Source organism: Chelon labrosus, assembly GCF_963514085.1.
Source record: "Chelon labrosus genome assembly, chromosome: 6".
NCBI lineage: Eukaryota > Metazoa > Chordata > Actinopteri > Mugiliformes > Mugilidae > Chelon > Chelon labrosus.
The window spans coordinates 16,747,838-16,762,885 of NC_140342.1; the positions used below are offsets into that span (position 1 = coordinate 16,747,838).

The 15,048-nt window shown below is 41.5% G+C and overlaps 3 protein-coding genes across 3 annotated transcripts; 1 reads left to right on the forward strand and 2 right to left on the reverse strand.

Moving 5' to 3' along the window:
• Positions 1-817: 817 nt before the first annotated feature.
• Positions 818-8,072, reverse strand: snap47 (synaptosome associated protein 47). The gene is made up of 5 exons (XM_084546407.1): positions 8,050-8,072; positions 7,205-7,726; positions 6,584-7,089; positions 6,169-6,293; positions 818-3,483 (listed from the first exon to the last, which is right to left on the reverse strand). The coding sequence occupies exons 2-5, from the start codon at positions 7,699-7,701 to the stop codon at positions 3,337-3,339; spliced, it is 1,275 nt and encodes a 424-aa protein (XP_084402533.1). The 5' UTR covers positions 7,702-7,726; positions 8,050-8,072; the 3' UTR covers positions 818-3,336.
• Positions 8,073-8,559: 487 nt separating this feature from the next.
• Positions 8,560-10,362, forward strand: jmjd4 (jumonji domain containing 4). Its single transcript, XM_084546406.1, has 6 exons — positions 8,560-8,834; positions 8,940-9,105; positions 9,195-9,320; positions 9,422-9,689; positions 9,776-9,922; positions 10,019-10,362. The coding sequence occupies exons 1-6, from the start codon at positions 8,582-8,584 to the stop codon at positions 10,352-10,354; spliced, it is 1,296 nt and encodes a 431-aa protein (XP_084402532.1). The 5' UTR covers positions 8,560-8,581; the 3' UTR covers positions 10,355-10,362.
• Positions 10,363-10,552: 190 nt separating this feature from the next.
• iba57 (iron-sulfur cluster assembly factor IBA57) lies at positions 10,553-14,762 on the reverse strand. The gene is made up of 3 exons (XM_084546408.1): positions 14,198-14,762; positions 11,368-11,717; positions 10,553-11,230 (listed from the first exon to the last, which is right to left on the reverse strand). The coding sequence occupies exons 1-3, from the start codon at positions 14,554-14,556 to the stop codon at positions 10,839-10,841; spliced, it is 1,101 nt and encodes a 366-aa protein (XP_084402534.1). The 5' UTR covers positions 14,557-14,762; the 3' UTR covers positions 10,553-10,838.
• Between the last annotated feature and the right edge of the window lie 286 nt (positions 14,763-15,048).

A 15,048-nucleotide genomic window follows, 5' to 3' on the forward strand; every position in this document is an offset into this window, starting at 1 on the left:
AGCCGTTTCTCCCCTGATGTCACGCTCAGGGTGCGATGATAATGTTGTATTGCTGTGTTTCAAGTCATATAAATGTAGGGAATCTGACAAGTTGTTATTATTTCACTGCTTCCCCATTGATCAGTAACTGTAAAGGCAATCGACAGTGAAAAGATCTCGGGGGAAATTAGGACACATTTTGAGGTAAAGCAACATTAGCCAACAACCAAGGTTTGCATTCAGCCACTTACAATTACTTTATTTGTATGTTTGCTTGCTTAACATTAACTTCAAGTGCGAGCAGTGGGTTTAATTTGTAAAAATTGTGGATCTAAGCTTCAATTGAACTATTTGGTCAAAGGAAAGATGATGATGATAAACAGGTTTTTGACAGTGTCACCATTTTTGCACATGTCTGTAAACCTAATTTTAATGTTTTGAAGTCAATATAATTCGGTTTCTTTCGTTTTAATAGCAATAACACGATTATTCCAGTAAGTCGCTGGTTCAATACCTTCAGTTTACATTTGAAAGTAATACCAGGCCAGTCGACTCAAACAGGTAGGCATTAAAAAAATGTTTTTACTACCTGGTTTACATCTATGTGCTTTCTGGTGACGAAAAACTGTCAAAATTGCTGTTGACGGCAACGTGAATCAAAACAACAAGCTCAAAGACATTAAAATGCTCAGCAGAAAGGAAAATGCAGTGGATGATTGTTGGCGGGTTCATGGTCCGTGACGGAGCTGCAACAGAAACCTTTTCACAAACACAGCGGTCCGGCGTTCATAGCAGCTTCCAACCCACCCCCTCAAAAAGTGAATAGCCAAACTTCTCATTTAACTTATTTTAATTTCATTGCAAATAAGACTCTTTTACAGACTTTACATGGTGATGACTTAATAGCTGATAAAAAAAAAAAAAGGAATTCAGTCATTGCAAACAGTAACATAACAACACAGGTGGACTTCTGTTATATTTAAAGCCACATTGCGGAATTTTTGTCTCCCCCTGCTGGCAGTGAGAGTAACACAGTCCCTTTGTTTTTTTCTTTTCTTTTCTGTGCTCTCCACGGGGTAAAAAAACAACAACACCAAGCTGTGTGAACCTGCGTTTTGTTTTATTTGTTAGGCTGTAATTCTTTTGTTTTTTTTTATATATTGAGAATCATAAATTTATCTTAGACGCTTCCTGGATTCTATTCCATTGTTCCTGATTGCCAGAGACGATGAGTTCATAGTCCCTTTGTTAGTTTTTCCGTCTTAATATCCACCACACTCCTAGTCGATGTAGACTAGCCAATCTCCAGTCAATTCCCTCTTTAATTTCTAAGAATAATAATAGCTAGTTGAAGTGAAATGCATCGCTACGGGCGCGACAACGTGGGAATGTGGCCACAGAAAACAGATTTTCATTCATCTATCACTCATTGGGTTAATCAGCTTCGCGTGAAGTCATTTGCGGGCGCTTCAAGGTAATGAGTATTAATTCATGTGCAAAAGTCCCGCGCTCCAACTTTAAAGCAAATCACTTACCTGCAAATGAATTTTCCATCAGCAAAAATAAGCACTGAGGTTATTTTTAATGTCTGTACAGATATTTTTGTTTGAACTAAATGCTAATTACAAGTTTACAGTGACAACAAACCACAATAGAATTACAATACACGTGCCATTCGTAGTAGAGTCATTTACAGCTCATACAGATTTGGAGTAGTAACCGTTCTTAGCAAGGCGTATACAGTAGATGTGGATCTTAACATTTAAGTATTTATAATATTTAAAAAGAACAAGAGGGAGTGTTTTGTATTCGTTTTCTTAGCTGAACATTTATATAGTCTACTGCTCTATATTGATACTGATGGGATGTTTTTACTTGACGCAAGGCAAAGCAGTAATATTGAGACATGCCGCATTAAGCCACAGGGAAACGAGAGAGGATGAGTGACAGCTAGGACCTGAGAAAGACGAGTTCTCAACAGGACAGAAATGCTTATAAAATGAAAGTATGGCTGAAGTATGAATGATTTATTAGTGAGACGATGGTTTATTGGAAAACTTTCAAAAGTTCAAATCAGGTTTATCCTTCGTTCTTACATCAGTCGGTGGAATTGAACCTATGGAAACGATATGCAGTTTGTTTGAAATTAGTTTGTGCAGACTGTATATACTGCATATTTTCTTTGTTCTTTCTTATTGTTCCTTTTGTTCTTCCGATGCGGTGTCTCCTCTGACACACGTGGAACCGGAAGCTTAATCTTGGTTTACTCTACTCTGTAGCGCCCTATGCAGGTGGGGGCACTTATATTCAAAGTCAGCTGTGTTGAAGTTTGTACTTCAAACAATTGCGACTGCAGGACTGAGCGGCTCATGCTGGAGGCGGAGCTTTGAAATGTTGAACAATAGTTAATTTTACGGAAATCGAATGAAGGGAGGATGAGGAAATTCATTTAGGACCAATAACGGCTGTTAACGTTACATTTCTGTAGAAGTGTGCGTTTTGCTTCAGTAGATCTGACGCAGATTTCACCTGCTGGCATCACCAGGAGCACATGTCATGCGCGGAGGTTTCATGTTGCTCCCGAGTTCCCAGTCAAGTGACACAACAGTATGACTCACTAGGGCTCTGACATGGATATGATCCCTCATCGGCTTCCCACCTAAAATATTTTCATTAGGATTTAATAGGCTCCATTACCAAGAGTTGAAATGATTAAGGGCTGATTTCCTTTGTTCATTACGGTCACATACCAGCACCTATGTGTCAGTTTTCAGGGTGCATCTGAAAACCTTTGGTTAAAACTTTGTGGAAATCCTTTCCACAAAGTTTTAACCAAGAGGTGATTCAAGCGTATTGTTTCATTATTCTATTACCAAAATGCAAGGACACTATTTGCGATCGTGAAATGCTAGCTGCGGTTGTGACACATGCGTTCGGACCTCTTCATGATTTACGTTACTGACATGTTTTAATTCGTACAAATAAGCTGATGAAAGATGATGTTAGGGTTAACTTATATCACCTTCTTCCTATACAAAGAAAACACCATTGTCTTCTTACACATGTTCTTATGTGAAGTCATAATCAGTGATGTGCAAATTTTGGTGAATATCTTTAGTGTTGTGTGAATATTGCGATACTTTCCAGAAATCACTGACAATGCACTTGAACCCATGCAATTACTCCGTTAAAGACGACTAAAATCTCCTAATTTCTAAGACTATACACACGTGTCCCTTCTTCTGTAGTTCAGTGTTCTTCCACAGTACCTGTTCCGTGTAGACTACGAGGAGGCGTTCAGTGCATTCGTCGTCAGGGACCACCTGGTGACCACGCGTGTCTCCAGAGCTGTCAGGACTACAGCAGTCTTTTCATGCGGCAGGTGTGCTTCTCTATGTGCATGGTGGATCGGTCCGTTGAGCTTGTCAGGACGTCCAAAGCGTCATCCTGCCGTTCCAGCTCCGTCTCCGCCTCCAGGGCGAGGTTTTTCAGCTGCATCAGCATCTGCACACACACACACACACGCGCGGGCCAGTGAAGTACACGCATACAGAGGAGCACACACTTTTCCAATTTGTTTTCCAATAATTACAGGGTTAGGGGACTTTTTACTTCACTACATTTATCTGACAGGCTTAGTTAACTTTACAAATGAAGATTCTTGCACATAAATCATATGACGAACGTCTAAATGATGAATCCACAATGAAAATAATCATTAAATGTAACTGAATACACAAAATATCTCCGCCTCAACCAACTACAACAATGAAGTTATAAATTACTGACTAATAATAATCAATGGATAACAATATTAAAGCCACAGAGTAAATGTTTCTTTAATTTTCCTCCTTAAGCACAGTTTGATGATAATACCTAGATGCTTTTACTTTGTAACATTCTCAGTGCTGGACTTAAAGTTAGTGAATGGTTCCTCCACCACAGGCACAAAGAAATCCCCCTGCTATTTAACGCCTGCAAATTTAAAAGGCTACACCACAACTGAACACCAACCTTACTGCAATAATAGCTATTCATGCTGCACATGTGGTTATATTTCATATTATGCAGCAGATAAAACCTGGGAAAACACTGAAGGAGAAGCCTTGGCTTGTCTCCTGGGATCACTGATATCATACCAGACTGTTTGTTTTCTACTTTCAGCAGGTTTAAGGAATATTGTCACTATATATCCACGGGCTAACAGCTGTGTAAGTTATGCTTGATGGAACGGCTTAAATATACCGCGATGTGCCAAGCAAAGCCTAATAAACACTCATTTCACATCCCACCGCCACGGTTTCTAAACTAGCGTTACACTACACATGCTCCCACACTGACATTATGTCAGTTTTCACTGGCTGGTTTATGTGGGCATTTCAGCAATAGCAATAGGCAGCAGTTTGAAAAACAGATAGTATGTCAAAGCACGCCAGCGACCGACTGTATTCGCTCACTCGGGTCTGCGACTTTACAGTTTAAACTGGGAGTGACATGGCTGAATCACACCTTGCAGTTAACATTCACAGGAGTTTTGATGTGTCAGGGGAAAACACAGAAGTTTAATATTTTTAGCTTCTGCTTATACAGTGGCTAGGGGACTGAAGTCATGTAGAACCCCTGAAAATTAAACATTTAGGCTACTACTAGCAAAAATATATGAGCTAAAATTCCTAATGTCTTGTGAATTAATGACGTGACTTCAGGATTTTGTATTATAAGTGCATGCAGTACGCTCAATTATAAAACCTTAGCCGTTCTTATGTGTGACCCAGTTTGTACTGTACGCGTACTTCAAACAGTAATTGCATAAAATCCTGGGACAATGGGTAATATTTGCAACAGCACTTAAATCAGGACGTGAAACTCTGAACATGCTGCCCCTTAGGAGGTTCTAATCTTGACATGAATTACATTAAGAGCAGGGTGTGTACAGAAGCCAAGCATTAAGTCAAAATTGGCAGCCGTTAAAATGCATAAAGCGTTATCAGTTGCAGACAATACGCCTTTTAAAAACACAATAGGCAAGCTGAGCTTTATGAATGGCCCCGGGGCTTTTACGGCGCTGATAAATCTATTTGAGAAATGATTATTTAGTGAACCGCTGATTATTGTTATTACGTGCTGCAAGTGACAGAATTTTTTTGGTATAACAATGAGTCATTACAGATATCATTCATGAAGTGTGCAGACATGGAAATAATAGTGGAAAAGGGACTTTTAAATTGAAAACACTACAACAAAGGTAAGTCACATACGGCTGCAAGCAAACGCTCAGTGTTTGTCACCTCTTCCAAGTCGAAACCATTTTTGGCCGGTGTTTGTCTTTTGTCCCACAATTTTCTAATTATATTCTTCACTTTTATATAATTAAGCATGACTTAGAAGTAAAATGTAGATATCCTTATCAGAAATGTTTATTTGGGATTGTGTAAAATAATAAATATCTACCATGACATCTTTAGGAGATTTTAAAACTCAAGTATTTATCTAAATATTTTTAAGCATTTGATTGGCCACCATGCATAAGGTAAGCTATCTGATGCTATTCAGTCCATTTATTAATCTCAGGCCTGTATATCTGTCTGCAATTTCCCCATTGCGGGACTAATAAAGGTTTTTCTTATATGATATAAACATAGCATGATACAGTTGCTTGCTGAAGGTTTTACATGAAGTATCATAGTCTAAGCAACCTGTGATAGTGAGTCACACACATAAAAAATAAAATAAAAAATTGTCCGGATCATAGGTCTGAATTTGCGTCACTGTGTAGGTTTTGCCACCACAGACCATGTCTGCAACAGCTCTCGGTGCCGTGAGGCTCTGAATGGAAAGACACTGTACAGTCTGACCAAATAACTGACCATGTTTCTTTTCCTCTCTTAAAAGCAGGATGGACTTTGGTTTGTGGTCCCACCAAATAACATTTTAAACATACAGGATGAAAAATAAAAATCATTATAGTGAAGTGTGGTTTGGAATGGAAATATCAAAATACACGTTGCTGAAACATAGGACTGTTCACAATAGCCGCTAACACTACTGGGGCAGTCTGCTGGCTACACGCGCGGGCTTTTCATTGCATCGCCTGCCTTGTATATATAAACACACACACAAAAAAAAATCTTACAGTCACAATAGTGCAGTCATATTTTTCCACAGGCAATGGGAATCCAGCTTTCTCACCTGTTTCAGTTCCTGGGCCTCAGCCTGACTGACAGATGGCTGGAGGACATGCACCTGCAACTGGGACAGCTCTCCTGCTGGGACCTCCACTGGGAGTTCTGTCTCTTGGCACTTCTGCAGCAAATCTGACTCCATGGGCGGACATGGTGAAAAAGTGCAGAGTGCATATGTTGTTTATGAGGTTCTCAAAGTACAGCAACTGAGGCAATCGGGGCAAAGTGACTCATCAAAATACATTTCGGTCAAGGAGAGACACCGACAACCATGATGAAATGTTTTTACATGTGGCCACAGACTTATAAATATATAGAGGTGGAAACATAGGTCTTTACTGCCACTTAGTGGTCACATTTATGCCATGTCTGGAAAGTGCATTAAAATATGATTGTATTTATATATTTAATCTGTTCCATACCTTCATTCCAGTTTTTCCCTTCTGTGTCAAAAGGAGATGACAGTGGAGTTGCCTTAAAAGACGTGTATTCACTTGAGAACTCCACCTTCTTTTTGTACTGCATCTCCAACACTGACAATGCCTCGGGCATCTTTGCTGACAGGAACCTGTAACATATATCGGGCTTCCCGATAAAACGCTGTCTGACAGTAATCTCATAGGGACTGTGAACCCTAATTTCATCAATTTCACTTCGTTCAAAACGGTGAAGGAGTTGGCAGTTTGTGTCTCGCACCTCCAGAGAGGACACCAGCACCAACAAACATCCAGGCTTCAAGTCCGAGTCGCCACCTTTGGAAACTACTGCTGGGATGCTTGAGATCACCTTATTTCTACTGGACCCTCTTCCTGCTGAAGCAGCAGCAGCTGCAGCCCTTGCAGCATCCTCAGCCTTGGCCTCCTGCTGAATCCTCCAGGGCAGTTTACCAAAAGGCCACCAGGAAGGAGACTCCAGCTCTGATAGAAGTCTGCAAGACAGAGTAGACAGCGTCAGGAGGAATTCATGTTACCACTGGCATTCCAGTTAACAACATAAATACAGCATGAAAGTCTCAATAAGTAACATGATATTAAGATAATTACTTGTCAGCCACCCCCAAGTCAGAGTCAATCTTCTCCAGTCCCTCCATCATATTGTCAAACTGCTCTCCCTGATGGCTGAGGACTCTGCCAGTGTCCTCCAGTCTTCTCTGGGCCCCTGCCACCAGGTTGATCAGCTCTCTCCCTTTAGAGGGGTGAGACTCAGCTCCTCGGGCCTCTGAGCTGGGCGAAAGAAGGCGTTCTCTCCAGAAATGCTCCAACACATTATAAACCACCACCCTGTTGGGCTTTAGGGAGCCAAACCAGTGCTTCACGTTGCCCTCCTCGAGCACTGTGAGAGTGCTGAAGATGAAACTAGATGACTCCATCTTGATCTCCATGATTCGGGAGAGGCGAAAGCTGGCAAGACTCTCCTTACTCTGGCTGGAAACGAAGCGCACCATGGTTCTGGTGAGCGACAGTGTCCCGTTCTCCCACCGCTTCTCACTATTGATGTAGTAGGAGCCAGGCCAGCTGTGGATGGGAACGTCCCGGCTCATTGTGGAAGGAGATACGCAGACTGGCCTGGAAGAGGGGCAAATGGGCTTCAGTGTTACATAAATACCACACACACATGCAAACACTAGTGCTGCTTTAATCTACAGTTACATCACGAGTTATCCCCCTCTGTCCTGCTGGTGAACAAACTCACTTCAGAGTATAATCCGTGCAGCACAAGAGCTCAGTTTAGGCGTTTACACCAGCAGTTTAGCTATCTAGTTAGCTTTATAAATGCGTCATTGTAAAGTCATAACCATTAAAAACATATTTTTTTTATTTCCTCTTGATGAAATTATATCCGCCCCACGCCACATTTATCAACAACATCGGGTTTAGCATTACGTTACCTTGTAGCCTTCTCAGTTTCTCTGTGATGTTTATTACGGAAGTAACGGTTCCCGTGAGTACGGCTGTATTTACTGTCCGACTGGAAACTTCTGCTGTCACAAAACAGTATCACTGCAAGGTCTTTGTGAAATAATTAGTCAGCTAGGGCGGTGGTTTCTGGTTTAGTAAAAAATTGCGTGTAGCGTTCAAAAAATATATAATGTTAGTATTTATATATATATGACGAAACATAAACAGCGCGTTTCATTTTATGTCCGTCGTTGAGGAACCATAACCTACAGACTGTAGGCTACAGTCTTCTGGTTGCACTCATATCGTGCGACCCTTTATCAAATTAAGAGGGACATGATTTATACCATAATGTTGGTTTTCTAGCGTGTCCAGGTTTAACCAAATTTAACCGAGCATGTGAGAAGACGCCCGCTGTGCAGCCGCACACCACCCGTTAGGTTTTTTTGCTTACCGTTGCCTGCAGTGTAAACCGTGACAGCTAACCTTGCTAACTAGCTAGCCGAGGTGGTGTTTACCATCATGGATAGGGAGGCGTACCGCAACTGCAGCAGCCTTGTCAAAATACCGAGGCAGTCTTATGAGCAGTTTTGGTCCTCACATTTCCTAGATTACATAGACAAGGAGCTGAGCTACTCAAAGTTTTTCAGGAAGTACTTGCTTCCCAATCACCCGTGTATGTTTTCAAGAAGGTTCACAGAGGATTGGAAGTGTAGAAAACAGTGGGTCACTGAGGAGGGGAAACCTAATTTCCAGAAACTGCTTCAAGAGTTTGGTAAATAAGCCTTTAAACAACTACTGCACATCTTTATAGAATTATTGCCTCATTATTTACTGGTGTCATAAACGTTTAATTATTGCTGTTATTGCTGTATCGCAGATGAAACTCCAGTTCCTGTTGCAAATTGCAATGCAAAGGAATATAACGCCAACCCTAAACAAGTTATGCCTTTCAAAGAATTTATACACTACTGGAAGGAATACATCCAGAATGGACACTCCTCACCCAAAGGATGCCTCTATCTTAAAGACTGGCACATGTCAAGGTATTAAATGAATCACTAATTGAGTTAAACATGTATTCACAGTGCCAAAATGTGCATGATTTATTAATAATATTAATATTTCTCTGCAGGGACTTTCCAGAACACAATGTTTACACCACACCAGTCTTTTTTTCTTCTGACTGGCTTAATGAATACTGGGATACACTTGAAGTGGATGACTACCGATTTATCTACATGGGGCCTAAAGGCTCATGGTAGGAAGAATTAAATATAATTGTTAGAAAGTAAAAAAAGTCAGCAGATCAAACAACCGTTTTTGGTGTTTCATACAATCCCGTGTGTTTATTTTCTCCAGGACCCCGTTCCACGCTGATGTTTTCCGTTCCTACAGCTGGTCTGCAAACATCTGTGGCAGGAAGAAGTGGCTCCTGTATCCTCCGGGTCAGGAGGACTTTTTACGAGACACTCACGGGAACCTACCTTACGATGTGACATCGGCTGAACTTCGAGACGCAGGCCTGTACCCTCACTCCGAAGAAGCCTGCCAGCCTCTTGAGATTATTCAAGAGGCAGGGGAAATCATTTTTGTGCCCAGCGGCTGGCATCATCAAGTTTATAATCTGGTAAGGACTGTGTAGGCCAGGATGTGTAAGCAGTTGAGCAAATTATGGCACTTTATATCAGCTTGATTTTTTTTTCTTTCTTAAAGGAAGACACCATCTCCATTAATCATAATTGGTTGAATGGCTGCAACATTGACATCATGTGGCAGTTTCTTCAGAATGAGCTGTCATCTGTTCAAAAAGAGATAGACGAGTGGAGAAACACGATGGATTCATGGCATCAGCACTGCCAGGTACCATGCACATAAGACTATTCGGTCAGCATGTCCAATGCGGCTGTAGTGAATGTATACAATATAATGATGATTGTTGGGTGTGTCTCTTTTCAGGTCATCATGAAGGCCTGCTCCGGTATCAATTATGGGGAATTCGCCTCCTTCCTGAAAATCATTGCTGACAACCGAATGTCTTTCCTGAATGCTTGCTCCTCTGGGGAATCCTCCGATTACTCACGGCACCTTTCAGAGACGCTCACCACACTTGGACCTTACCATGCTGCCTTCGACCTACAAAGAGTGGCCCACGTAATTGAATGCCTGCTGTGCAATGAAGACTTTAAGCGGCTCGATCATTCAGCGCTGACTTTACAGCCGGAAACCATGTTACAGCAAATTCGAGACGCCATACAGTCCACCAGGGGGCAGCATCTCCTTTATCAGGAATAATACAGTATTTTCAGTGTCTCCATGTTGTCGCCACCTGGGAATAGCTTGAACAAAAAGTGCCAATTTGTGAAGAGATAAGGTTGTTTCTACACCTTTAGCTTGAGAAGAATGGCAATCATAAATGTTGCTTGTGAATGTCTGCATTTCGGTTTTGCACTGAGTGGATAAATAAAAAACAACAGTAGGAATTCTTTGTGTATTTGTGTTTGGCTTATTTATTGAATAACAAACAATGGTTCATATATATTTTTGCGTAGATCTATACATATGTTAAAAACAAAGCTCTGTGATAAATAATACTTTCACAATGTAGTAAAACCACTCTAAAGTAGGACAAAGCAAAAGAATCCACAAACATGGATCAGTGCCACGCAGCTGTTGAGCAATGACAGTGTAACATAGTGTACTTCGGGGTTCTGTCTGTGAGAAGTCTGTCAGATTTGATGAATATCACATTTTAGGCAGCTACAAAACCTACTTCTCTTCAGCTGGTTTTCTCATCTTTAGGCCACCAGTCGGGCACAGAGGCCTCAAGTGTCAATGTGGTGTCGTCAGAAGATTTGAGCGTCAACACCTCTTTGGCATGAGCCATACGGATCAGGCTCAGACCCAGTTCTCCTACCCCTGCTCTGTGCTTCCCAGCTGGCTTGCCTGACTGCGTTTGCAGTGCGACTCCCTCCTCCAGGTCTTGGACTGGAGACGATAAGCGTACTGGCATCAGGCGTTTCCGAACCACCCCCGTGTGATGAGTCCTGGCTGTGAGCTCCTGGCCGATGTAACAGCCCTTGCTAAAGCTGATACCCTGCATGTAGACGAGATTTGATTCTAGAGGTAGTGCCACCCCAGGAGGAAGGTCCTTCACTCCCTCGGGAAGTCCTACACAACAATGACAGCAGAGGAAACAAACAAAACTTGTCACGAAATTTCAAGAGCACGTGTTAATACAAACCCACACTTCCCAAATGATTTATTTTCAAATAAAAACTACATGTACTGTAATTAACTGCTAATACCTATTGCATAGCGATGTCTGTGATAATCCTCTGTGTCTCCTTTCTCACATGCAGCAATGATGTCCAAGGGATCAACTTGGTTGTGCAACACCAGTCTCCAGCCCATTTGTTGAGTTCGAGGATCAGCCTCCCATACCAGTGCTTTTCCATGGGAAGAAAGCTCAGGCTTACTGGCGGCTTGACCCGAGTTGTTTTGCTGGGAAAGCACCGCCCACACAGACAGCTCTGGAGAGGGGCTAATGGTGACCTTTCTACGGATCTTATACACCTTCAAGTGCTTTAAGATCGAGTCCTTAATCATACTATCACATTCCAGGAAGACGCCGTGTCCCCCCTCTGCTTCTTTCAGGCTGAAACGAAACACCAAAAAATGCACCATGAAATGCCACACTGCTGTTTTCACTTATTTTTTTTCTGGTTATTTGACCTTGGGTCGAACTGTGATGTGAAACATATGTCGTTACCAGAGTCCATGTGCAAACAACAACAACAATAAACCAGAGTTTATTTGTTTTGCAGATATTTGTTACTCCATTTTTCTACAGAAAAAGAACATGATAGATATCTACATAACATTCTTCGTAGTACTGTCACTTTTGCCACTGGACATTCAGTTCAAGACATCCAAGAAAAACAACAATTCCAGTCAGTATTTTAATATCACATATTTAATACTATAAATCATTTTAGACATTGGTAATCTAATGCTGAATATTGCAAAAAGCAGTAAGACTACTAAAACAGCCTCTAATGGCATTATGACCAGAAAACTGCAATTTTGGATGACTATATAAAAATTATGACTGGCGATGCATGCAAATGGAGATCTCCATAAATTGGGAATTTCTACAGTCATGAAGGTAGAGCAAGTATATAATCTTGACTTAAATAAACGTTATTAACGATACCTAAAATGAAGTTTCAGAAAGGAGTTTGCTTGAAATAAATAATAAACTCCCACGTCACGGGTTTCTTGACCTAGAAAGAGCAACAAACTCAACAGGAGATTGAGATATCAATCTAATAAATTCTAAATTTACTCACTTGTCAGTTCGTTAGGTACACTGTGAATGCATGACTATTATATTAGATGACAAACCTAAATCTTAACTTCATGAAAGTGATAGTATTAAACAACTGTCCTAAATAATACAGATGTGTTGATTCAACTGTGTTTTCATTGTGGGGGCTGTGGTTTGTATTACTATTGTGTTGTACTGACACATGTTTTTATTATTTTGACCACCCTGTTTTAGTCAGTGGGCTTGGCTAAATAACAATAACAGTCTCATGTTTAATGCTGGAGATGTTTTCTCAAACTGTCGCTGCCAGTGCTCTTATCTGTGATGTGGTGTGCTGGGGAGAAAGCACTAAGAAAAAGGACACCTTGCGGCTAGACAAGCTGATACAGAGGGCTGGCTCTGTGGTAAGGGCAGAGCTGGAGTCCCGGACATCAGTGGCAGACGCAAGGACCTTGAATAAACTCCGACCCATCATGAACAACGTCCACCGCCCTCTATATGACACCATAATCAGGCAGAGAAGCCCTTTCAGTGACAGGCTGCTGTCTCTGTCCCGCTCCACTGACAGGCTGAGGAGGTCGTTTGTCCTTTAGGACATACGACTTTACAACGTCTCCCTGTGAGGACACAGCTAGACTGTGGTTGCTCTGCTACTACTGTATATATACCTCTTACAAATATCACTATAGACCGATCATGGAATAACATTATGACCACCTTCCTAATATTGTGTAGGTCTTCCTTGTGCCTCCAAAACAGTGGAGAATGGACATGGGCCTACTGAGCAGCTCCGACTTTTAAGCAGTCATCCTGTAAAACTATATTTAACTTCTTTTATCAAATATATACATAGTAAAATAAAACCACCCTCCAAAACAGTTGTGACTCATCAAAGAATGGGCCTTCTGAGGGTGTCCTGTGGTGTCTGGCAACATAATGTTGTTAGTGGGGGCCTTTGGGTCTTATGGGTTGAGGGGAGGGGCCTCTGCGGATCAGGCTTGTTCCAGTGCATCCCACAGATAACTGATCCGTTTGGGATCTAGGGAATTTGGAGGCCAGGCCAACACCCTGTGCTGTTTTTCATGTTTTTCCAGTCATTCCTAAACCGTTTTTGTGTGTGTGTGTGCCTGTGTCAGGTTGCATCCTCCTGGGGATCAAGGAGTGTTATTGCTATAGGGCGGGGGTTTCTGGTCTAGTTTCCCAGCAGAACATTGCATTATCACAAGACGGTCATTGTTATTCACTTCGCCTGTCAGAGGTAATGTTGTGGCCGATCAGTGTATACTACACGATACCTATACATCTATATTACCACATATCTTCATATCCATATTTATTGCATTTATATATATATCTTTGTTAATTTTATATATACTTTGCAATTTTATACATTCTACCTCATATATTTTTTATATATATACCTCTTTGCTGACTGTAAATCCTCCTGTCTGTGTGATGATGCTACTGGATACCTCATTTTCACTAGTGTACCTAATGAACTGGCAAGTGGGTGTATATGAGACTACAAAATCAGCAGGTGTGTCCCCTGTTTGGTTACTTCAAGGATTAAATGTTATTTAATACACATAATATGCACACGAGTAAAACTATAAAGCTAATTCCACTGCATTTAAACACGTACAGCTGTCACTAGAGATTAAGAAGCAGGCGATGGGAGGGGACACTTGGCAAAGTCACTATCAGGTCAAGATAACTTTACGGCAAGTTTTTTTGAGTGTTTATTACGAACTTTAAGCGCCGACATATAGCGGCGTTTTTAAATTAAGCACATTAAAGTGTTCTCCTACCTGTACAACATGATGTCATATAGTGTCCTCCCTTGCACATTTAGCATGTGTGAGTACATGGCTCCGTGTTCAGGCTCCTCCAGCAGCCCCATGTCATTGGTTATGATCCCCTGCAGAAACGGGCTCGTGTCTTGTCCCTGGACTTTGAGCAGGGTCCTGTGCGGAAGGTGATAACACACAAACTTCGCCGGGTCATTTTTACCCGTCCTTGAATCCTGGGTGTACCTCTTTACCTGGGTCCCTGCAGGAGCTAAGACGCCGGGGAGAGACGTTGCAAACAAACCGGCGTGTTTTCTGGCGTAAACACCGACGGCAGCGGCGGAAGTGAACGCTCTGCCGGCGAAGCACAACACCCCCATGTTTTATAAAGACATCAGAGTGTACCGAAAAGAAAAAGGAGTGACCACTATGCTGCTAATGACAGTGAACGGCTACATAACATAGGACATAACGGCTAACTACTAACAGAAAGACCTCCATTTTGAATTCCCACAATGCATTGCTCGATAATATTTGAGCACGTGCGTTGTAGTTTTGTTTCCTTGGGTACCATTTCAGGAGTCTGTTGATTAATTTTTCATTATTGTATGTTCAACACAAACAATGAATATAGTGACAAAAGTGAAAGGGATTTAAAATGCTGTCCTCTACTGTAAAAATATACCCTGCCAAAACATTAGGTACACTGGTGAAAACAAATACGGATATAATGATCCAACACTAAATCATCCTCCATGACTGTTATAATGTTTACTTTATATTGAAACAGCAAAAGGAGGGTGGTAATTCGACTGTACAATCACTTTGGAGGATGTTTAAATCTACTGAATGAAACTCTAAAGTGTTTCTGC

Bases quoted from the DNA above. Each gene is read 5' to 3' on its own strand.
- iba57 (XM_084546408.1), bottom strand. From the start codon at position 14,556: ATGGGGGTGTTGTGCTTCGCCGGCAGAGCGTTCACTTCCGCCGCTGCC. The intron at 11,718-14,197 runs GTAGGAGAACAC...GTTTCGTTTCAG, and splicing joins TATGACATCATGTTGTACAG to CCTGAAAGAAGCAGAGGGGG. The intron at 11,231-11,367 runs GTATTAGCAGTT...ATTGTTGTGTAG, and splicing joins CAGACATCGCTATGCAATAG to GACTTCCCGAGGGAGTGAAG.
- snap47 (XM_084546407.1), bottom strand. From the start codon at position 7,701: ATGAGCCGGGACGTTCCCATCCACAGCTGGCCTGGCTCCTACTACATC. The intron at 7,090-7,204 runs GTAATTATCTTA...TCTGTCTTGCAG, and splicing joins GACTTGGGGGTGGCTGACAA to ACTTCTATCAGAGCTGGAGT. The intron at 6,294-6,583 runs GTATGGAACAGA...CCATGGAGTCAG, and splicing joins AGGGAAAAACTGGAATGAAG to ATTTGCTGCAGAAGTGCCAA.
- jmjd4 (XM_084546406.1), top strand. From the start codon at position 8,582: ATGGATAGGGAGGCGTACCGCAACTGCAGCAGCCTTGTCAAAATACCG. The intron at 8,835-8,939 runs GTAAATAAGCCT...GCTGTATCGCAG, and splicing joins GAAACTGCTTCAAGAGTTTG to ATGAAACTCCAGTTCCTGTT. The intron at 9,923-10,018 runs GTACCATGCACA...GTCTCTTTTCAG, and splicing joins CATGGCATCAGCACTGCCAG to GTCATCATGAAGGCCTGCTC.